The sequence below is a fragment of the Choloepus didactylus genome, chromosome 6 (genome assembly GCF_015220235.1).
Source record: "Choloepus didactylus isolate mChoDid1 chromosome 6, mChoDid1.pri, whole genome shotgun sequence".
NCBI classification, from domain to species: domain Eukaryota; kingdom Metazoa; phylum Chordata; class Mammalia; order Pilosa; family Megalonychidae; genus Choloepus; species Choloepus didactylus.
In genome coordinates this window covers 71,180,593-71,203,674 of record NC_051312.1, presented here as the reverse complement: position 1 = coordinate 71,203,674, position 23,082 = coordinate 71,180,593, and the positions used below count along the sequence as shown (strand labels likewise).

Genomic DNA, 23,082 nt, shown 5'->3' with positions numbered 1-23,082 from the left:
TAGTTCAATGCCAGACTGAATTTGAATTGATTTGATATGCAGTGGTGAAATATTGGTCTTTTGAAGAGAAGGACATTTGCTTTATTGTTATTTAAGTGGGAGAACCAACGTTACAGCCCAGGACTTCTGACTGATAGTCCCTAATAGTCCATGCTTTTACTATTTTGCCACATGAGAAACAACTTCTTAAGAAAAAGAACTGCTGATAATGTGCATTGGAGAGAAATTGAAATAGAGACCAGTTCCAAGCTTTTTAAATGACTTAGTTTGAGATAAGGATTCGACTGGGGTGCTAGCATTGGGAATGGAGTAGAAGACATAAATCTTAGATTTCAAACAATAAAATGTGACAGTGACAAATTACTCTAGTTTCTTAGGCTGTTGAATAGTTATGTTGATATTTGATATTTTTTCACCTGCAGGACTTTTCTATGCATTGTATGGATGTTTTAACAAAAAAAAATAATTGTTTCAAAAATATGGCATTAAAATTATAATTTGTATCTAATATTTTAAACATAAAAACTTTAAAATATATGTTTTCAGGCTATCTGCGCCTCGGAGCCATGGCCAGAGATAAAGGAAACTTTTATGAGGCTTCAGATTGGTTTAAAGAGGCTCTTCAGATTAATCAGGTAGGTAATACTAGCTCTTAGGTTTGAGAAATAATTATTTTTCCATCATTAAATCAATTTTTTCTTTTAATGATTATCATTTTAGTAATCTTATCTCCCTGTTTTTTTTTCCCATTGTTAAAGGTATAAAGGTATAGTAGGTTGCATTATTAATCATGTAAGAAATAGGAATCATGTGTATTTTTTTATTATGGTAAAACACACATAGCTTATATAAAGTTCACCATTTTAACCATTTTGAAGTCTACAGTTCACTGGCATTTAGTACATTCATGATATTTTGCAACCATCATCACCATCTAATTCCAGAACGTATTCATCACCCCAAAAGGAAACCCCATCCCTATTTGTTGTTGTTGTTGTTGTTGTTGTTGTTTTAATGCAATTTTATTGAGATATATTCACATAACATACGGTCCTTCTAAGTATACCATCAGTTGTTCATAGTATCATCATATAGTCGTGCATTCACCACCAAAGTCAATCTTTGGAGATTTTCATTACTCCAAAAAATAAAATGAAAATGAAAAAGGTCATCCAAAACATTCCATTCCCCTCCTCCCCCCATTATTCATTTACTTTTTTTCACACTCATTCATTGTTTTTTTAACTTTATCAAGAAATTAAAAAACAAACAATAAAAAGTACATTTGAAACAAAACCAAAACAAAGGGATAAGAAAAAACAAATAACCTAAAATAACTACATTGTTTCCAACATGTTCCTACCCTACCCCAACAAAATAGACTATAACCCAACAAAGGAATAAGAAAAACAACCTAAAATAACTGAATTTCTGTGAAGTTTGTTCCTTGCATACCCCCAGAAATTAACAAACCATAGTCGTTCCTGAGTATTCCATTAACATTAAGTTTACCCTCCATAAGTTACATGTTCTTATTAGATTATCATTCCCTCTTCATTGTTTGCTACCTATCACTTTGTCCCCTACATTCTACAATATACACCATTTATTTTATATTTTTCACAGTGTTCACATTAGTGGTAACATACAATCTCTCTCTTTTTGTTCCTGGCTTATTTCCATGATATCTTTTTACTTCTGGTTGCTCTAAAATGTAAAGTCCCATGGAAGAGTTCTGATTATTTAATCTGGTCATGTGCCCACATCTCAGGCTAACACTGTGGCCAGGGAGATTGGCTATTTTGATTTTTTTTTTTTTTTTTTTTTCCCCAAGAACCACAATAAGAGAAATTTTATTACAAAGGCAGGCAAGTTACAAGACTATAAGCATTCATATTTCAAGGACTGTGGATGACTTTTTTTTTTTTCTGTCTTCATTTTATTGAGATATATTCACATACCACGCAGTCATACAAAACAAATCGTACTTTCGATTGTTCGCAGTACCATTACATAGTTGTACATTCATCACCTAAATCAATCCCTGACACCTTCATTAGCACACACACAAAAATAACAAGAATAATAATTAGAGTGAAAAAGAGCAATTGAAGTAAAAAAGAACACTGGGTACCTTTGTCTGTTTGTTTCCTTCCCCTAGTTTTCTACTCATCCATCCATAAACTAGACAAAGTGGAGTGTGGTCCTTATGGCTTTCCCAATCCGATTGTCACCCCTCATAAGCTACATTTTTATACAACTGTCTTCGAGATTCATGGGTTCTGGGTTGTAGTTTGATAGTTTCAGGTATCCACCACCAGCTACCCCAATTCTTTAGAACCTAAAAAGGGTTGTCTAAAGTGTGCGTAAGAGTGCCCACCAGAGTGACCTCTCGGCTCCTTTTGGAATCTCTCTTCTACTGAACCTTATTTGATTTCCTTTCACATCCCCCTTTTGGTCAAGAAGATGTTCTCCGTCCCACGATGCCGGGTCTACATTCCTCCCCGGGAGTCATATTCCACGTTGCCAGGGAGATTCACTCCCCTGGGTGTCTGATCCCACGTAGGGGGGAGAGCAGTGATTTCACCTTTCAAGTTGGCTTAGCCAGAGAGAGAGGGCCACATCTGAGCAACAAAGAGGCATTCGGGAGGAGGCTCTTAGGCACAACCATAGGAAGGCCTAGCCTCTCCTTTGCAGCAGCCGTCTTCCCAAGGGTAAAACCTATGGTAGAGGGTTCAACCCATCAAACCACCAGTCCCCTATGTCTGTGGTCATGTTAGCAACCATGGAGGTGGGGTAGGTGAATACCCCTGCATTCTCCACAGGCTCCTCAGGGGGGCACTACATCTTTTTTTCCTTGTTTTTCTTTTTTTTTTTTTTTTAACTTTCCCTTCTTTTTTAAATCAACTGTATGAAAAAAAAGTTAAAAAGAAAACAAACATACAATAAAAGAACATTTCAAAGAGACCATAACAAGGGAGTAAGAAAAAGACAGCTAACCTAGGATAACTGCTTAACTTCCAACATGGTCCTACTTTACCCCAAGAAAGATACCTAATATGGCAACATTTCTGTGAACTTGTTCCTACTATATCCATCAGAAATTAACAGACTATAGTCATTCCTGGGCATCCCCAGAACGTTAAATAGCTTATCTGTTCTTCTTGGATTATTGTTCCCCCTTCCTTAATTGCTCTCTGTTGCTAGTTCCCCTACATTCTACATTATAAACCATTTGTTTTACATTTTTCAAGGTTCACATTAGTGGTAGCATATAATATTTCTCTTTTTGTGCCTGGCTTATTTCGCTCAGCATTATGTCTTCAAGTTTCATCCATGTTGTCATATGTTTCACGAGATTGTTCCTTCTTACTGCCGCGTAGTATTCCATCGTGTGTATATACCACATTTTATTTATCCACTCATCTGTTGAAGGACATTTGGGTTGTTTCCATCTCTTGGCAATTGTGAATAATGCTGCTATGAACATTGGCGTGCAGATATCTGTTCGTGTCACTGCTTTCCGATCTTCCGGGTATATACCGAGAAGTGCAATCGCTGGATCGAATGGTAACTCTATATCTAGTTTTCTAAGGAACTGCCAGACTGACTTCCAGAGTGGCTGAACCATTATACAGTCCCACCAACAATGAATAAGAGTTCCAATTTCTCCACATCCCCTCCAGCATTCGTAGTTTCCTGTTTGTTTAATGGCAGCCATTCTAATCGGTGTGAGATGGTATCTCATTGTGGTCTTAATTTGCATCTCTCTAATAGCTAGTGAAGCTGAACATTTTTTCATGTGTTTCTTGGCCATTTGTATTTCCTCTTCAGAGAACTGTCTTTTCATATCTTTTGCCCATTTTATAATTGGGCTGTCTGTACTATTGTCATTGAGTTGTAGGATTTCTTTATATATGCAAGATATCAGTCTTTTGTCAGATACATGGTTTCCAAAAATTTTTTCCCATTGAGTTGGCTGCCTCTTTACCTTTTTGAGAAATTCCTTTGAGGTGCAGAAACTTCTAAGCTTGAGGAGTTCCCATTTATCTGTTTTCTCTTTTGTTGCTTGTGCTTTGGGTGTAAAGTCTAGGAAGTGGCCGCCTAATACAAGGTCTTGAAGATGTTTTCCTACATTATCTTCTAGGAGTTTTATGGTACTTTCTTTTATATTGAGATCTTTGGTCCATTTTGAGTTAATTTTTATGTAGGGTGTGAGGTAGGGGTCCTCTTTCATTCTTTTGGATATGGATATCCAACTCTCCCAGCCCCATTTGTTGAAAAGACCATTATGACTCAGTTCAGTGACTTTGGGGGTCTTATCAAAGGTCAGTCGGCCATAGATCTGAGGGTCTATCTCTGAATTCTCAATTCGATTCCATTGATCTATATGTCTATCTTTGTGCCAGTACCATGCTGTTTTGGCAACTGTGGCTTTCTAATAAGCTTCAAAGTCAGGGAGTGTAAGTCCTCCCACTTCGTTTTTCTTTTTTAGAGTGTCTTTAGCAATTCGAGGCATCTTCCCTTTCCAAATAAATTTTATAACTAGCTTTTCCAAGTCTGCAAAGTAGGTTGTTGGAATTTTGATTGGGATTGCATTGAATCTGTAGATGAGTTTGGGTAGAATTGACATCTTAATGACATTTAGCCTTCCTATCCATGAACATGGAATATTTTTCCATCTTTTAAGGTCCCCTTCTATTTCTTTTAGTAGAGTTATGTAGTTTTCTTTGTATACGTCTTTTACATCTTTGGTTAAGTTGATTCCTAGGTACTTGATTTTTTTAGTTGCTATTGAAAAAGGTATCTTTTTCTTGAGTGTCTCTTCAGTTTGTTCATTTCTAGCATATAGAAACATTACTGACTTATGTGCATTAATCTTGTATCCCGCTACTTTGCTAAATTTGTTTATTAGCTCTAGTAGCTGTATCGTTGATTTCTCAGGGTTTTCCCGATATAAGATCATATCATCTGCAAACAATGACAGTTTTACTTCTTCTTTTCCAATTTGGATGCCTTTTATTTCTTTGTCTTGCCGGATTGCCCTGGCTAGCACTTCCAGCACAATGTTGAATAACAGTGGTGACAGCGGGCATCCTTGTCTTGTTCCTGATTTTAGAGGGAAGGCTTTCAGTCTCTCACCATTGAGTACTATGCTGGCTGTGGGTTTTTCATATATGCTCTTTATCATGTTGAGGAAGTTTCCTTCAATTCCTACCTTTTGAAATGTTTTTAACAAAAATGGATGTTGGATTTTGTCAAATGCTTTTTCAGCATCTATTGAGATGATCAATTGATTTTTCCCTTTTGACTTGTTAATGTGTTGTAATACATTGATTGATTTTCTTATGTTGAACCATCCTTGCATGCCTGGAATGAACCCCAGTTGGTCATGGTGTATGATTTTTTTAATGTGTCTTTGGATTCGATTTGCAAGTATTTTGTTGAGGATTTTCGCATCTATATTCATTACGGAGATTGGCCGGTAGTTTTCCTTTTTTGTAGCATCTTTGCCTGGTTTTGGTATTAGATTGATGTTAGCTTCATAAAATGAGTTAGGTAGTGTTCCATTTTCTTCAATGTTTTGAAAGAGTTTGAGTAAGATTGGTGTCAGTTCTTTCTGGAAAGTTTGGTAGAATTCCCCTGTGAAGCCATCTGGCCCTGGGCATTTATTTGTGGGAAGATTTTTGATGACTGATTGGATCTCTTCGCTTGTGATGGGTTGATTGAGGTCTTCTGTTTTTTTCTCTGGTCAGTCTAGGTTGTTCATATGTTTACAGGAAATTGTCCATTTCTTCTACATTATCCAGTTTGTTGCCATACAGTTGTTCATAATATCCTCTTAAAATTTTTTTAATTTCTTCAGGATGTGCAGTTATGTCACCTTTTTCATTCATTATTTTGTTTATATGGGTCTTCTCTCTTTTTGATTTTGTCAGTCTAGCTAGGGGCTTGTCAATCTTGTTGATCTTCTCAAAGAACCAACTTTTGGTGATATTTATCCTCTCTATTGTTTTTTTGTTCTCTATGTCATTTATTTCTGCTTTAATCCTTGTTATTTCTTTTCTTCTACTTGGTTTAGGATTGGTTTGCTGTTCATTTTCTGGCTTCTTCAGTTGATCCATTAGTTCTTTGATTTTGGCTCTTTCTTCCTTTTAAATATATGCGTTTAGTGCTATAAATTTCCCGCTCAGCACTGCTTTTGCTGCATCCCATAGGTTTTGGTATGTTGTGTTCTCATTTTCATTTGTCTCTATATATTTAGCAATTTCTCTTGCTATTTCTTCTTTAACCCACTGATTGTTTAGGAGTGTGTTGTTTAACCTCCAGGTATTTGTGAATTTTCTAAGTCTCTGATGGTTATTGACTTCTAATTGTATTCCATTGTGGCCAGAGAATGTGCTTTGAATAATTTCAATCTTTTTAAATTTATTGAGGCTCGTTTTATGTCCCAGCATATTATCTATTCTGGAGAAAGTTCCATGAGCACTAGAAAAGTATGTGTATCCTGGTGATTTGGGATGTAATGTCCTATATATGTCTGTTAAATCTAATTCATTTATCAGATTGTTTAGGTTTTCAATTTCCTTACTGGTCTTCTGTCTGGTTGATCTATCTATAGGAGAGAGTGATGTGTTGAAGTCTCCCACAATTATTGTGGAAACATCAATTGCTTCCTTTAATTTTGCCAGTGTTTCTCTCATGTATTTTGTGGCACCTTGATTGGGTGCATAGACATTTACGACTGTTATTTCTTCTTGTTGAATTGCCCCTTTTATTAGTATGTAGTGGCCTTCTTTGTCTCTCAAAACATCCCTGCATTTAATGTCTATTTTATCTGAGATTAATATTGCTACACCTGCTTTCTTTTGGCTGTAGCTTGCAAGAAATGTTTTTTTTTCCATCCTTTCACTTTCAGTTTCTTTGTGTCCCTGTGTCTAAGATGAGTCTCTTGTATGCAACATATTGATGGTTCATTTTTTTTGATTCATTCTGCGAATCTATATCTTTTAAGGGGAGTTTAATCCATTTACATTCAATGTTATAACCGTGAAGGCATTTCTTGAATCAGCCATCTTATCCTTTGGTTTATGTTTGTCATATTTTTCCCCTCTCTATTAATATCCTTTATTGTACCCATACCGAATCTCTTTAGTACTGAACCTTTCTCCAAGTCTCTCTGTCCTTTCTTTGTTTCTCTGTCTGTAGGGCTCCCTTTAGTATCTCCAGTAGGGCAGGTCTCTTGTTAGCAAATTCTCTCAGCATTTGTTTGTCTGTGAAAAATTTAAGCTCTCCCTCAAATTTGAAGGAGAGCTTTGCTGGATAAAGTATTCTTGGCTGGAAATTTTTCTCACTCAGAATTTTAAATATATCGTGCCACTGCCTTCTTGCCTCCATGGTGGCTGCTGAGTAGTCACTACTTAGTCTTATGCTGTTTGCTTTGTATGTGGTGAATTGCTTTTCTCTTGCTGCTTTCAGAACTTGCTCCTTCTCTTCTGTGTTTGATAGTGTGATCAGTATATGTCTCGGAGTGGGTTTATTTGGATTTATTCTATTTGGAGTTCGCTGAGCATTTATGATTTGTGTATTTATGTTGTGTAGAAGGTTTGGGAAGTTTTCCCCAACAATTTCTTTGAATACTCTTCCTAGACCTCTACCCTTTTCTTCCCCTTCTGGGACACCAATGAGTCTTATATTCGGACGTTTCATATTATCTATCATATCCCTGAGGTCCATTTCGAGTTTTTCAATTTTTTTCCCCATTCTTTCTTTTATGCTTTCATTTTCCATTCTGTCATCTTCCAGGTCACTGATTCGTTGTTCAACTGCCTCTAGTCTTGTACTATGAGTGTCCAGAATCTTTTTAATGTGGTCAACAGTTTCTTTAATTTCCATAAGATCATCTATTTTTTTATTTAGTCTTGCAATGTCTTCTTTATGCTCTTCTAGGGTCTTCTTGATATCCTTTGTATTCTGTACTATGGTCTCATTGTTCATCTTTAGTTCTTTGAGTAGCTGCTCTAGGTGCTGTGTCTCTTCTGATCTTTTGATTTGGGTGCTTGGGCTTGGGTTATCCATATCGTCTGGTTTTTTCATATGCTTTATAATTTTCTGTTGTTTTTGGCCTCTTGGCATTTGCTGAACTTGATAGGGTTCTTTTAGGATTTGTAGACCAATTGAAGTCCTTATCTCTAATTTATCAGATCTACAGCTTCATGGAGTACACTTTATCTAACCAGCAGGTGGCGTCCACGAGCCACCTGTTCTCCACAAGCCAGTTCTCCCCTGCTTAGCCTTTTTGGTCAGTGGGGGAATGAGTCTTGTGGGGTCCAATTGGTGTATCAAGCTTGCGTGTGTAGTTGGTGTTGCCTGCCCTGTATATGGGGCGTGTTTCTGGGCAGTCAGGGAGGGGGGGTGGCTCTAACAATCAAATCTCCCTGGTGATCCTAGAGTTTTAAAACTGCTGCAATAGTCTAATTCTTCAGTTCAGTCCTGCCACAGTTTGTCTCTGCCACTGACCCACAAGTCCTTGGTATTGGTGTATGGCTCCTGAGACTTGTAAGTGGGCCCCTCTTCCAGGCTGTGTACCCCGGGTCCTCTGTTGAGGGATGACTGTGCTATGTCACAGGTGAGTGCCGTCCCCCCAGGGCAGTTCTGGGCTGCTGGGCTGTGTAGGGAGGCTCCCAGTCTGCTGAAATGATCACCCCATCCCTATTAAGTAATCACTTCCCATTTCCCCTTTCCCCTTAATATCTGGCAACCACTTTTTGCCTTTTGTCTCTATGGATTTGCTTCTTCTGGATATTTCATATAAATGGAATCATACAATATTGGCCTTTTGTGTCTGACTTCTTTCACATAGTATAATGCTTCTAAGGTTCATCTATGTTGTAGTATGTATCAGTACTTCATTGCTTTTTATGGCTGAGTAATATTCCATTGTACTGATACATACCACATTTTGTTTATCCATTCATCAGTTGATGATCATTTGGGTTGTTTCTGCCTTTTCACTATTATGAATACTGGGGACAATGTTTTTTGTATAATTCTTTTTTTTTTCTTCTTTTTAATTTTTATTGGGATTGTTCAGATACCATACAATTATCCAAAGATCCAAAGCATACAATCAGTTGCCCCAGTACTGTCATACAGCTGTGCATCTATCGCCGCACTTAATTTTTGTTCAATTTTTAGAACCTTTTCATTACTCCAGATAAGAAATAAAGTGAAAGATAAAAAAAGAAAAAAAAAAGAAAAGGAAACTGGAATCCTCCCATATCCCTAACCAACCCCCCTCAATTGTTGACTCGTAGTGTTGGTATAGTACATTTGTTACTGTTTATGAAAGAATGTTGAAATACTACTAACTGTAGTATACAGTTTGCAATAGGTATATATTTCTTCTCTATGTTCCCCTCTATTATTAACTTCCAGTTGTTTGTCATACATTTGTTCTGGTTCATGGAAGAGTTTTCTAATATTTGTACAGTTGATCATGGACATTGCCCACCATAGGATTCAGTTTTATACATTCCCATGTTTTGACCTCCATCTTTCCTTCTGGTGACATATATGACTCTGAGCTTCCCCTTTCCACCTCATTCACACACCATTCGGCACTGTTAGTTATTCTCACATCTTGGTACCAACACCTCTGTTTATTTCCAAACATTTAAGTTCATCCTAGTTGAACATTCTGCTCATACTAAGCAACTGCTCCCCATTCTTAAGCCTCGTCCTATATTTTGGTACCTTATATTTCATGTCTATGAGTTTACATATTATAATTAGTTCTTATCAGTGAGACCCTGCAATATTTGTCCTTATGTGTCTGGCTTATTTCACTCAGTATATTGCCCTCGAGGTTTTGTCATCAACCCATTTTTTTTTAAGATGGCTTTGTTCACACACCATACATTCCATCCTAAGTAAACAGTCGATGGTTCTCTGTATGGTCACATATTTATGTGTTCACCACCTTCACCAGTATCTATATAAGGGTATCTACATTTCTTCCACAAGGCAGGAGGGAGAGTCAAAGAAAGTAGAGAGGCAAAAGAAAGAGGAAAAAAAAATGACAGCTAGGAAGTAGCAAAAGGAAAAGTAACCTTAAATCAAAGTAGAATAAAGAGTCAGACAACACCACCAATGTCAAGTGTCTAAGATGCCTCCTCTATCCCCCCCCTTACATGCATTTACCTTAGTATATCACCTTTGTTACATTAAAGGAAGCATAATACAATGATTCTGTTAGTTACAGTCTCTAGTTTATGTTGATTGCATCCCTCCCCCAATGCCTCCCCATTTTTAACACCTTGCAAGGTTGACATTTGCTTGTTCTCCTTCATAAAAGAACATATTTGTACACTTTATCACAGTTGTTGAACACTCTAGATTTCACTAAGTTACACAGTCCCAGTCTTTATCTTTCCTCCTTTCTTCTGGTGTCTCACATGCTCCCAGCCTTCCTCTCTCAACCGTATTCATAGTTATCTTTGTTCAGTGTACTTACATTGCTGTGCTGCCATCTCCCAAAATTGTGTTCCAAACCACGTACTCCTGTCTTCTCCTATCACTCTGTAGTGCTCCCTTTAGTATTTCTTGTAGGGCGGGTGTCTTGTTCACAAAGTCTCATTGTCTGTTTGTCGGAAAATATTTTGAGCTCTCCCTCATATTTGAAGGACAGCTTTGCTGGATATAGGATTCTTGGTTGGTGGTTTTTCTCTTTCAGTATCTTAAATATATCACACCACTTCCTTCTTGCCTCCATGGTTTCTGCCAAGACATCCGCACATAGTCGTATTAAGCTTCCTTTGTATGTGATGGATTGCTTTTCTCTTGCTGCTTTCAGGATTCTCTCTTTGTCTTTGACATTTGATAATCTGATTATTAAGTGTCTTGGTGTAGGCCTATTCAGATCTATTCTGTTTGGAGTATGCTGCGCTTCTTGGATCTGTAATTTTATGCCTTTCATGAGAGATGGGAAATTTTCATTGATTATTTTCTCTGTTATTGCCTCTGCCCCTTTTCCCTTCTCTTCTCCTTCTGGGACACCAATGATATGTACATTCTTGTACTGTTTCATCCTTAAGTTCCCGGAGACATTGCTCATATTTTTTCATTCTTTTCTCCGTCTGCGCCTTTGCATGTAGGCTTTCAGGTGTTTTGTTCTCCAGTTCCTGAGTGTTTTCTTCTGCCTCTTGAGATCTGCTGTTGTATGTTCCCATTGTGTCTTTCGTCTCTTGTGTTGTGCCTTTCATTTTCATAGATTCTACTAGTTGTTTTTTTGAACTTTCGATTTCTGCCTTATGCATGCCCAGTGTTTTCTTTACAGCTTCTATCTCTTTTGCGAAATATTCTCTAAACTTTTTGAATTGACTTAGCATTAGTTGTTTAAATTCCTGTATCTCAGTTGAAGTGTACATTTGTTCCTTTGACTGGGCCATAGCTTTGTTTTTCTTAGTGTAGGTTGTAGTTTTCTGTTGTCTAGGCATCTGACCTCCTAGGCCACCCCAATAAGGTTTTCCCAGACGAGAATAGGCTCAGGTCACAGAAGGAGGAAATATCCAGTATCTGGTTTCCCTGATGGTTTTTCTTAGAGGATTGATACACCTATGCTTTTCTGCCCGGCAGGTGCACCTGTCAGCCTGTCACCGGCTGGTGTAAGAGGGTGTGACCTGTGGCTCTCCTCCCCCAGGCTTTAGGGTCTGATTCCTAAAGGCAGGCAGTAGAGCTGGGCCCCTCTCTTTCCTCTTGGGAAGCTATGCCTCCTCCAGAGAGGTCACTGCATATCAATAAGTTCTTTGTTTCTCTGACTCTGCCGATCAGTGTTTTGATTTTAAAATGGCTGAGGCTGTCTTTACTGCAAGGCACTGCGGGCTGAAAAGGCTGAGGTTTTCTCCACACGGAGAGAAAGGGACAGAAAAGCTCGCAGGTTCACCCGTCAGCCAGAGATAGCACCTGATCCTCTGGACTCCCCATCCTGAGACAGATATGTCCCCTGACTCTCCCAAGGTCAGTTGTCACCAAAAGCCTCTGTCTACTTGTTGAGGATTTGCTGTCTGTCTTGAGCTGTTAGCATTAAAACCCGACTTGGAGCTGGGCTGAGAGAGTGCTGCTCTCTAGCACAGCGTGGCTTCCGTGAGAGGGGCTCTCGGCTCTCAGCGTGGGTCAGCAGTTTTACTTAAAGATTTTATGCTGCGATCTTGGGTGTTCCTCCCAATTCAGGTTGGTGGATGATGAGTGGACAGTCACGTTTGTCTCCCTGCAGTTATTCCAGGTTATTTACTAGTTTTTTGGTCATTTATGGATTGTTCCGGGGGGGACTAACAGTCTCCCACTCCTCTCTATGCTGCCATCTTAGCTCCTCTTTCTGTATAATTCTCTTTTGTTTCCCCTTCTTGATCCTCCTTTTCTTCTCCTGTCTTATCCCTTTACCTGCACTTCAGAAAAAGCGATCTGACTCTTATGTCTTTTACCCTCTCTAGTTTACATGACTTGAGATTTAGTTAGTCCCATATGAGAGACGTTAATAAAATCATAGTATTTTTTAGCATTTTGAATGGAACCATAAAAGTCATCTAAACTCTATGATTGCGGCCAACAATAAGAGATAAGATTTCACACCATAACCTAAACAACTGAAATGAAAGTTTTGCGAAGCAAAAACTTACCAACACTGATACTTTTACTTTACTCCCTTCTGTTGCAATTTTTATGCTCATAACTACACAGTGATTTTACAACTCACTAATGGGTCTCAGCTCTCAGTTTAAAAAACACGTTATGTAGCTTGTAAATCTCTTCAGTAGTCAACTATTGTGGAAAGAGAATTGATCTCTCTCAATCTAAGACACAGATTTTGTTTCTTTATATCCCTAATGTGTGTTTCAGGATCATCCAGATGCTTGGTCTTTGATTGGTAATCTTCATTTGGCTAAACAAGAATGGGGTCCAGGTCAGAAGAAATTTGAGAGAATATTAAAACAACCATCCACACAGACTGACACTTACTCTATGCTAGCCCTTGGCAACGTGTGGCTCCAAACTTTGCATCAGCCCACCCGAGACCGAGAAAAGGTAATTTCTTTTTGTCTTTTTAAACAAAATAGATACTCTATATTCCTGTTGGAATTTTTTTTATAGTATTTGTTTCTTTTCATAGGAAAAGCGTCATCAAGATCGTGCTTTGGCCATCTACAAACAAGTACTCAGAAATGATGCAAAAAATCTGTATGCTGCTAATGGCATAGGTGGTTATAAAAATTGGATATTCATAGTGATTTGTAAAGGGAACACTTTGGGGGAAATGTTTATAGATCAGAATTTCTCTGCTAATGTTCTAAATGTAGTTGTTTTAAACAGAACTTTCAGTTGTTTTTCTGGCTGACTACAATTAGAAAATTCTTTAATCTGAAACTTTTTGTAACTTTTAGGAGCTGTGTTGGCCCACAAAGGATATTTCCGTGAAGCTCGTGATGTATTTGCTCAAGTAAGAGAAGCAACAGCAGATATCAGTGATGTATGGTTGAACTTAGCACACATCTATGTGGAGCAAAAGCAGTATATCAGTGCTGTTCAGATGGTAATGTCTTGTCTTTCAAGATATTTTGACATCGTATTCATTGTTGAGCAGATTTTTTCTTACAATTGTTGGCCCTGTTGGGGGTTATGTTATCTCTTGTGATAGTGTGTGTATTCAGAGGTTTATAGTTACATAATGTTAAGACCAGACTTTGGTGTTCAGACAAAGGTTTGAGTTGATTCTACCAATTGCATTCCTTGGGCAAGGGACATTTTCTCTGAGCCTCAATTTCCCTGTCTATAAAATGGAGATAATTGTACCTTAACCTCACAGAAGTTTGTGAGGATCCAGTATATAAAGTACTTAGCACAGAACTTGGCACTAACTTGCCTAGTATATTAGTAAGTACCCAGTAAATGGTAGGAATGAATATTGGTTTGTTTTCTTATTTTTTCAGAATGGAGAACTGAGTTTCAAAAAGATTAAGTGACTCTTTTTTTTTTTTAAAGAGCTCCATGGGGAAAGGGTTTCAAGACTTATATTTCAAGGCTTATCATATTTGTAAAACTTATTCTCAAGGCCAATAGGGTCCACCAAATATTAAATAAGGATAATAGAGAATATAACCCAGGTATGAGACTTTTAACCAATGGTCAATAAACTGATTTTATTTAGTATTGCTAAAGGTGTAAAAAAGACTTTCCAATCTGTTTGCACTTCCAGTATTGATTGTTAGGAAATCAGAATGCTGACAGAAACCCAAATTTTAAGTGGAAAAACTTTTGTGTATCTGCTTTTTCTAATGATCAGATTTTCATGTTGTGAAAATGTATCTTGGTGAATGTCAAAAGTCATTTGTCAAATTATTCTTTGAAATTAGTCATTCAAAGGGTAAAAAATATCTTTTCACAGTGCTTTAAAATTCCTTGAAAATTTGCTATAAAATGAAAATATCCTTTAATCCCAGTAGTATTTTAATTAACTTTTTTCTTTTTTTGTAGTATGAAAACTGTCTCAGAAAATTCTATAAACACCAGAACACTGAAGTTGTGCTCTATTTGGCCCGGGCCCTCTTCAAGTGTGGCAAGTTACAGGAATGCAAACAGACTTTGCTGAAGGTAAAAAAATAGGAGTGGAGCTCACTATTCTAGTCCAATTCTTTGCTACATTGTTTAATGAAAAGGTTTTTTTTTTTTATGCTTTTTTATGCATGTTCACATAGCTACTAAAACTGTTTTTAATTAGAATCCTTTTTATGTCATTAGATTATATAAAAATATTTGCTTGTTTTTTATTTGCAGGCTAGACATGTGGCACCCAGTGATACAGTTCTTATGTTTAACGTTGCCTTGGTGCTGCAAAGATTAGCTACCTCTGTCCTGAAAGATGAAAAGAGTAATCTGAAAGAAGTGCTTAATGCTGTGAAAGAATTGGAACTTGCACATAGGTAAAGATTTTGTAGAAACAACCTTTGAAATGCTTTCTTTTTTCAAACCCATGTATCTCAAAGGGTGCTGAAAATCACTTCCCTCAAAAGTGATTAAGAATCATTCTAGCGATATTTGAGCCAAAGCACACAGCTGACACCAGATGGCGCCAGACAATAGCCAGAAGCCTAGCATATTTGGATCATGTAGCCTGACCCTCAGAACTGGCTTGCTAGCTTTGCAAGCTCTACCCTAGATTTTTCATTAATCTGACAATATGACATAGCATTTTATACATTTGACATTTTTAGACTCCACTTAAGTTTTGCTGGCTTTAGTTGTCACACCAGTGTGTCTTTTTATGGGATGTTAATTTTCTTAAATATTAATAGGTCTTCAGCTCAGCTAAAAATTTATTAAGCCTTATATTTTGTATTTGTTAGTTAAATTATATGGCAAAATTAAAACCTGACATCTCTTCAGGTTTTGTCCAGCTTTATTTGAATTCTTGTTTAAACATTTCTTATCTTTCTTGTAGATTGTAAGTGCTTTCATGGTCTAAGCCTCCTAACCCGCATACTAACATTTTAATAATTTAATATTTAGAAAATCATCATTGCTTGAATTGGTTTCTGGTTATTGGTGGATTTACTTATAGCAACATTAACTATAACTTCTTCTTTTGATTAACTTGCCTTTTATTAAACATATTTTATGAGTAAGTTTTATTGATGAGAGTCTGGTTTTTTAAATGAGTTGCATATATAATTTTCCTATTGAGATGATAGCTCTTTATGTATTAAATACATTCATGTAATTCAGTCAATATGTTAGTTTTTCACAGAATTTTTTTATAGAACAGATTAAAACTCTAAAGGGTCTTGTTTCATTTTTAAGGAAAATATTTTATTTTCTCATTCTTTTTAGATACTTCAGTTACTTGAGTAAAGTGGGAGATAAAATGAGATTCGATTTAGCCCTTGCTGCTACAGAAGCCAGGTATTGTTACTGTTTATGGAAGGCGATTTTGTTTGAGGTGTGGGCAGTGATACTGGTGTGGACTGGGAGAATAATACAGAAGTGAACCAGGTTTTCCCGGCCTTCCAGGAATCAGTCTTTCACACTCTTCTCCTCTAGGGGACTACCCAACCTACACCAAGGCCTTTTTCTGGGGGTCCATTCAGGGAATATAGCACAATTGATTTAGTACAAGTACTTACATTGCGTGAAAAAGTGCTCTTCTGAGTCTGAGGTATAGCTGAAGATAATGTTGGAAGTTTTATTAGTTGTGCTTTGGGAAGAAATTTACAATTTGGGAACTTAATATAGTTGACAGTATTGGTTTATAATAAACCAAGTTAATTTTTCTAATTAAGACTTGGCATAGATATCAGCTAATGATCCTGCAAAATTTTAAATTTTTGTAAGAAAAACAGATGCTCTGAGTTTTTGAGCAATGTATACTAGCTGCATTCGTATTTCTCTAAATCTGAAATGTTTTAGGCAGTGCTCTGACTTACTGAGTCAGGCCCAGTACCATGTGGCCCGGGCACGCAAACAAGATGAAGAAGAACGGGAATTGCGGGCCAAACAAGAACAAGAAAAAGAACTGTTAAGGCAGAAACTTCTTAAAGAACAGGTATCTGTTATATTTTCCGATTACACTAGAATGAAAGAATTGTGTGCATACATAAACCTTGTTAAGAAAGTCCTTCTAATTGGGATGGGAGCCATGATTTTTTTATCATAATGCATTTTTATGTTTTTTCTACTTTCTTATCTCATAGGAAGAGAAGCGTCTCCGAGAAAAGGAAGAGCAGAAGAAACTTTTGGAACAGCGGGCCCAGTACGTGGAGAAAACCAAAAATATTCTTATGTTTACTGGTGAGACTGAAGCAACAAAAGAGAAAAAAAGAGGTGGTGGCGGACGGGTAAGATATGATTCCTGCTGACATTGATGATATTTGTGTCTATAGTTTGGCTTTCAGAGACGAAGAGAATTGATTAAATTCACTCAATACTTAGCCCTTAGTCTTGACTTCTTCCTTTGCTTAGAGATAGTCTCCTAACAATCACTGAATTATTTCAATGGTATCTTGTATTGAGAAATACACTACATGTTAGGCTAGGTATATTTTCCTTGTAATGAACTCTTAAGTAGTTAATGATTTTTGCAAAGTTTTAACTATTCAAGACATTCATCCTAATAAGAAGTCTTTAAAATTTTGGCCTAGCCAAGCACATCTTCCCTTTGACTTAGTAGAAGATCCTTAGTTTGTAGTGGCCTCTTTCGATACCTTCTCATTCAAACCATATTTAGTCCAACAACCAGGAAAAAACTGATTGTAATCTTGTTTGGATTTTAGCGTTCTAAGAAGGGAGGAGAGTTTGATGAATTTGTCAATGATGACACTGATGATGACCTGCCTATGTCCAAAAAGAAGAAGAGGAGGAAGGGCAGTGGTAGTGAACAAGAAGGTGAAGAAGAGGAGGGTGGTGAGAGAAAGAAGAAAAAGAGAAGAAGGTATTATTATAATTAATGTGTTTTAAATAACCTTATAAAAAGGGTAAAAAGATTTTTCACCTTCTGAATCTTTTTTATATTTAGAAATTTAGGAACACCTGCTAAACACTTGATCTTCCCAGACATTAAAGCCTTTTGTGCCCCCACTTCCCACTGTAATCTTAAGATAGACTCCATCATAGAATCCTGATTACTTAGAATCTCCACAAGTTTCCACTGCTTTACTTCTGACAGCTATGAATTAGTCATAATTCTCGATCTTCTCTCTTTAAAATTGTAATATCTATTGGAAAATGTATGGGATTTAGAATGATAAAATCTGTATTTATGTCCACACTAAATGTGCAGTCTTGGGAAACTCACTGAGCCTCAGTTTCCTTCTCTGTAAAATGAAAGTAATGATACTCACCTCATGATTTTGCTGGGTGTATAAAATATGAATGTTTGTGAAAGCATCTTTTAAACCATCCAGTGCCATCTGCTATTCAGATCAAAGATGCCTTGTGCATCTCTCACCTGAGGTGTACCTAAGCTGTCCCATTGCCTCCCAGGTTACTTATCTGTCTAGGAGCCTCCATTCAGTTATCTTACCCAGACCTGCTCTTCCTAAGCCTCAGTTGACTGTGTTTGGAAAGAACCTGATGAAATCATTATTCAAACACAAACTCGTGGAATTGAAGCTGTGATGAGGGACATTAGCAGCAGGCCTGCAATGCATAGCTGGGAAGGAAGGAAGAAGAGGGGAAAGATACAATGTTTTCCACTCCACGTATGTTTAAGATTCAGACTTATAGATTAATAAGAGGGCTTAACAGTGGCTAAACTGGCTGGCAAATATTGCATAAGTACATGGTTTCTGGAGACTCCTGAGCCATGTGCAGCAGGAGAAAATTGTCCATACTTTGCCCTTAAGGAGTATATAGTATGTTGAGGATAGTACCCGTTCTTAGGGTTTTCACAATGAAAGAATAATATTTTGATAGAGAAGTAGACTTAGACTTTATAGGCATAAGTGAATACTAACAAACTCTTGGTGTTCACTGTTTAAGACCTCCAAAGGGAGAAGAAGGATCTGATGATGATGAAACAGAAAATGGCCCGAAACCTAAAAAGCGTCGTCCACCAAAAGCAGAGAAGAAAAAGGCTGTAAGTTCATAGTACTGTTTTTCTGTTCCCCCTATAGGCATAAAAGATTGTACTTCATTAGAATACATTCTTTCCCTGCAGCTTCCTCAAGCACAAATGCTTGTTTTCAAAGTTAACTGGTTGCTGCTTGATTGTATCATTATGATGCAAACCCAGTTTAACAAAATGTTCTGATGTAAGAGTCTTGAGTAACATATTCTGTTTGACATTCTTTCTTTAGCCCAAGCCAGAACGTCTGCCTCCTTCAATGAAGGGAAAAATAAAATCAAAAGCCATAATATCGTCAAGTGATGATTCTTCAGATGAGGATAAACTTAAAATTGCTGATGAAGGGTAAGAATTTTTCCCTTGATAAATTACTTACTTTTAATGTTGTGAATAAACAAAAAGTGATTAACCAGCCTATCTGCGCTAGAAAAAAATATATGTACTCTTTTTTTCATAAGAGAGAAAACAGACTTTAGAAAACTGGGGGAGGAAATAGGTAATTAGGAGTGGTCACTGGCCCAAAATGTGCTCTTCTGAGCTTCGTGGAATCTTACAGCTGGAAGAAACCTTAGCAAACATTTGTTCTTCTCCTTTCATTTTGTCCTACTATATGCTTATCCTTCAAAGAAGAAAACGTATTTTGAAATCTTATTTCTTCATTGATAATAAGCTGAAATGTCCTGGGTGACATCATCCTAATGAAATGCATCATTTGGCTGTGCTACCTTTGACTGACTGAAAGCATTATGAGTAGCTTCATCTTGGTCAAAGACAAGCATTGTTTTGACAGTTTTCCCCCTTTTCGGGAGGTGGAAAGCTCTGTGGAGGTCATATCCCAGACTACTTTGACAGTGCTCTCCTTTAGCTCATTGCCCACCCGGTGGAACAATATTTAATTTTGTCTTAAACTTTCCCCTCAAACTCAAGTTGCCTCCATTGTTCAGATTTCCTTGGTTTGGATAAACAAATTAACCAGTGCCATTTTTGACAATATGGATTTTAATTCTCTCCACCACTTACCTTTGTCTTCATGTACTTTTTTTTTTTTTTTAACCTGTCTTTAATGTAATTCTTTGTGTTTTTCGGTGGGTATGTACATCTGTTATCTCATTTAAATTCCTAGACATGGACTTTTTATACTACACCATGTTATTCTGTTGGCCATCATTTAACTCATGCATTCAATAGACATTTAAACATCCATTATTTGAGATACAGTGCTAAATGCTAGGGATACAGAGGAAAAAAGACAAACCCTGCATCCATGGATTTTATGCCTTGGAGGCAGTGGTGAATAAGAAATAAACCAAAAATCACATGGGTGATAAGATTTATCACTTAAGTTATACATTTATTGCACTCCAGGGGATGGGGAGGAAGTACCTAATCTGGAATGATGAGGTGGTTTGGGAAGTTGGGGAAGTTGTAAAAGATGTTTTTAGTGAAAGAAATGCTGTTTGAATTGAGTCTCAGAGGAAGAGTAGGGAGTCCTGGTTGGTTCAGAGGTGAGGCAGAGATGAGAGAATTGAGCATGTTGAGAGGGCTGGAGCTAGACCTAGGGGTATTGGTGAGGGACTGGCCTCTTTGGGTAGAGATCCATAGGGGACAAGGGAACCATCTGTAATGATTTTACATTTCCCTTTTCCTTTGAATTTGGATTGCTTTTCCCTAAAGCAATGTTTTGCCCTTGCCCACAGTGCTGCCTGGTGCGTTGGGTAGATGCATGTATAGTCAGTGTAACGAAATGTGTTTTCAAAGAATGAGCACTGTTGAAGTATGTAGGTAGAGAAGTCCAATGTTGAGAGGCTAAACTGCTGCTAAACCTATATCTGAGGTCAAGGCCAAGTTTATTTGGGCCACTTGTATCAGTTAAACTTGATCCTGACCATCATGAAGTGTGTTTGTTCATTTGGCCAGATGAAATGGAGTGAATTAGATCCCAAGAGACACAGTTGCTTTTAATGTATATAACAGAATGAATATGCAGGTCTGCTTCTTAGTCACTCTTCACCATATTCTCTCAGAGTGATCTGAGTTACATAATTCTTTCAGATTAAAGCGTGAATAGCCTCTTTGCAGTCTGCAGGGATGTTTTGGTGTCTGAAGAGAATAATTTATTTCACCTCCCTCACTGATTTAATGCTCCTCCCTCACTGGTTTAATATTCCTTTCTTGGAATGCCCATCATGGAAACCATTACTGAGGAATATGCCAGAGAAGTGTATGTCTCCTCTCCAAAGCTTGAGGGAGAGGGGAGGAGAGTTGGTGAGCAGCTGTCACAGTGGTTAAGGGAATGTTCTTTCCTCCAGAGCCTCCATACATAAGCACAAATTCCCTTCCCATTTAACATATCAACCAACAAGCAGAGGGAATACTTGAGAAGCAAAAATAAACAAATTGAAGAACCCTTTTAGCCCCAGATTCCTGTCTTTCATAGTCACGGTGGAGTAGCAAATCCTGGGATAGACAATAATGACTTGCTCTTCTTAAGGTATCTGTTAGCACAGATGGTAATAGAACAAGGATGAGTCCTACTCTTCTAGCCTTGGAGGAGGGTATGTTCTTAAAGTCTCTACAGCCAAGGGAGATCCTGGATTTTACCTTTGTTGCTTTTGATTTTCTTGTAAACATAAGCAAATGTATCTCTTCCTTTTCATAATTTTCTATATGAGATTAGGAAATGCTTCATTTTAATGAAAGGTGACTGATAAAATCCAGTGAGAGTCATCCTTCACTGTTTATATTCTGCCTTTATAGCTAAAGTGTCATTTCTTTTTCTTTTGTAATCTTTTTTTATAGTGAAATAATATCACATTTACAGAAAAGTAAACAAATATCACATTGTGAACACCTGTGCAGACACTGTCCAGGTCAAGAAATAGAACATTAAGTGCCTTTATTTTAAAAGCATGTTCTCTGCTTATCAAGGCTCCAGTCAGCCATAAACCTCAGTGTCTAACCAATGCTTGTCTTTGCCAGACACCCCAGGAATAGCAATAGCAACAGCGACTCAGACGAGGGTGAACCACGGAAGACACATGCCTCGTCAGAGAGTGATTCCGATGAGAACCAGAATAGGTCTGGCAGCGAGGCCGGCAGCCCCCAGAGGCCCCAAAGACAGCAGTCAGATGAGGATTCAGACAGTGACCAGCCATCCAGAAAGAGAAGGCCCTCAGGTTCTGAACAGTCTGACAATGAATCTGTGCAGTCAGGAAGAAGCCGCTCAGTAGGTTCCGAGAACGACTCTCGTCCAGCTTCTCCAAGTGCCGATTCTGATCGGGATTCAGAGAGAGGATCAGATAACGAGGGTTCGGGCCAAGGCTCTGGAAATGAATCAGAACCAGAGGGATCCAACAATGAGGCCTCGGATCGGTGCTCAGAACATGGATCAGATGATAGCGACTAGTTTTATTTTATAAATATGCTTCATCTCTGGAGGAAACTTTTTTAATATGTGAAAGCTGTGATAAAAATGGTTCAGATGTTTAGTCAAACAATGGTGAAATTTTTCCTAAGGCAGTTTTTTTTCCCAATCTGTTTGTATATTACTAAGCCCCAAGAGACATTTCCTGTGCTAGATTCCAATATGCGAGTCTCTTATGCAAATGAGACTATTCTTCATTGTGGTACCTCCACCTATCATATGTGAAAACTGCAGTAAAAATAAACCCAGATGCTTAATCATTCCTACAAAGGTCTGAATGAAGCTGTGGCAGATGTCTCATTTTCTTTATTAAGCAGCATACTGTATTGATTTTTGTTGCAGTCTTTTACCAAGTAGTGCAAGAAACTTGGTGTTAATGTCTTTGTCCCATTTTGAGTATAGATTGAGACTATTTTTATTTTCTGGAGGAAGAGGTATCTACTGTATAATTGTACCAAAGTACAAATGAAAGGAAGATTTTCTTCAGTAGTGTAATACTGCGACCATATAGATAAAATCAAATATATAATTTGTTAGGTAGATAAGATGTGAAAGAAAGCTTTTCTGTTAATAGAATGCAAAGACCTACTTAAGCCAAGTAATAAAATTCTTTTACCAACTTTTGTGGGTAACTTTGTGTTCTTTTTTCCTCAAAATACATTTGTATATGAAAATTTAGCATGAATAACCTATGCAGATCTTTGGAAGAGCCTGCATTAGGCCAAAGGTGGTTTATTCAAGACTTTTGTCATTCTTTGTAGATTTGTGTATGTGGGGAGGGAGGGTAGTTAGGTAAAAACACTGAGGTTCTAGTTTGTATTTTTCTTTCAGGAATTCAGTGATTAGCATTTTAAGAGCAATATTTTTGTATAACTATCAGTTTGCAAAGAGCTTTAATTAATTTCGTCAACAAGTATTAAATGCACTGTATTAGGCATTGAGAATCTGGAAATAAAAATGCCCTTCTTGTCCTCAAAAAGCTCACAGTCTAGTGGAAAAGATAAATTTATTGTTCCTGTGGTGTGCAAAGTGCTGTGATAATGTT

General features: G+C 37.4%; 1 protein-coding gene across 2 annotated transcripts in view; it reads left to right on the top strand.

Moving 5' to 3' along the window:
- CTR9 (CTR9 homolog, Paf1/RNA polymerase II complex component) overlaps positions 1-22,656 on the top strand; it is a 53,881-nt gene extending 31,225 nt beyond the window's left edge. Inside the window, exons 13-25 of one of the 2 annotated variants that reach the window (XM_037840158.1) lie at positions 547-635; positions 12,898-13,083; positions 13,169-13,256; positions 13,440-13,495; positions 14,530-14,646; positions 14,830-14,975; positions 15,883-15,954; positions 16,459-16,594; positions 16,743-16,886; positions 17,322-17,479; positions 18,529-18,625; positions 18,846-18,958; positions 21,593-22,656. In XM_037840158.1, the coding sequence (XP_037696086.1) occupies positions 547-635; positions 12,898-13,083; positions 13,169-13,256; positions 13,440-13,495; positions 14,530-14,646; positions 14,830-14,975; positions 15,883-15,954; positions 16,459-16,594; positions 16,743-16,886; positions 17,322-17,479; positions 18,529-18,625; positions 18,846-18,958; positions 21,593-22,019 (1,829 nt within the window). In that variant the 3' untranslated portion in view covers positions 22,020-22,656. Of the gene's footprint in view, positions 1-546; positions 636-12,897; positions 13,084-13,168; positions 13,257-13,439; positions 13,589-14,529; positions 14,647-14,829; positions 14,976-15,882; positions 15,955-16,458; positions 16,595-16,742; positions 16,887-17,321; positions 17,480-18,528; positions 18,626-18,845; positions 18,959-21,592 lie in introns of both variants that reach the window. The other variant, XM_037840157.1, reaches the window with a different exon arrangement.
- The last annotated feature ends 426 nt before the right edge of the window (positions 22,657-23,082 follow it).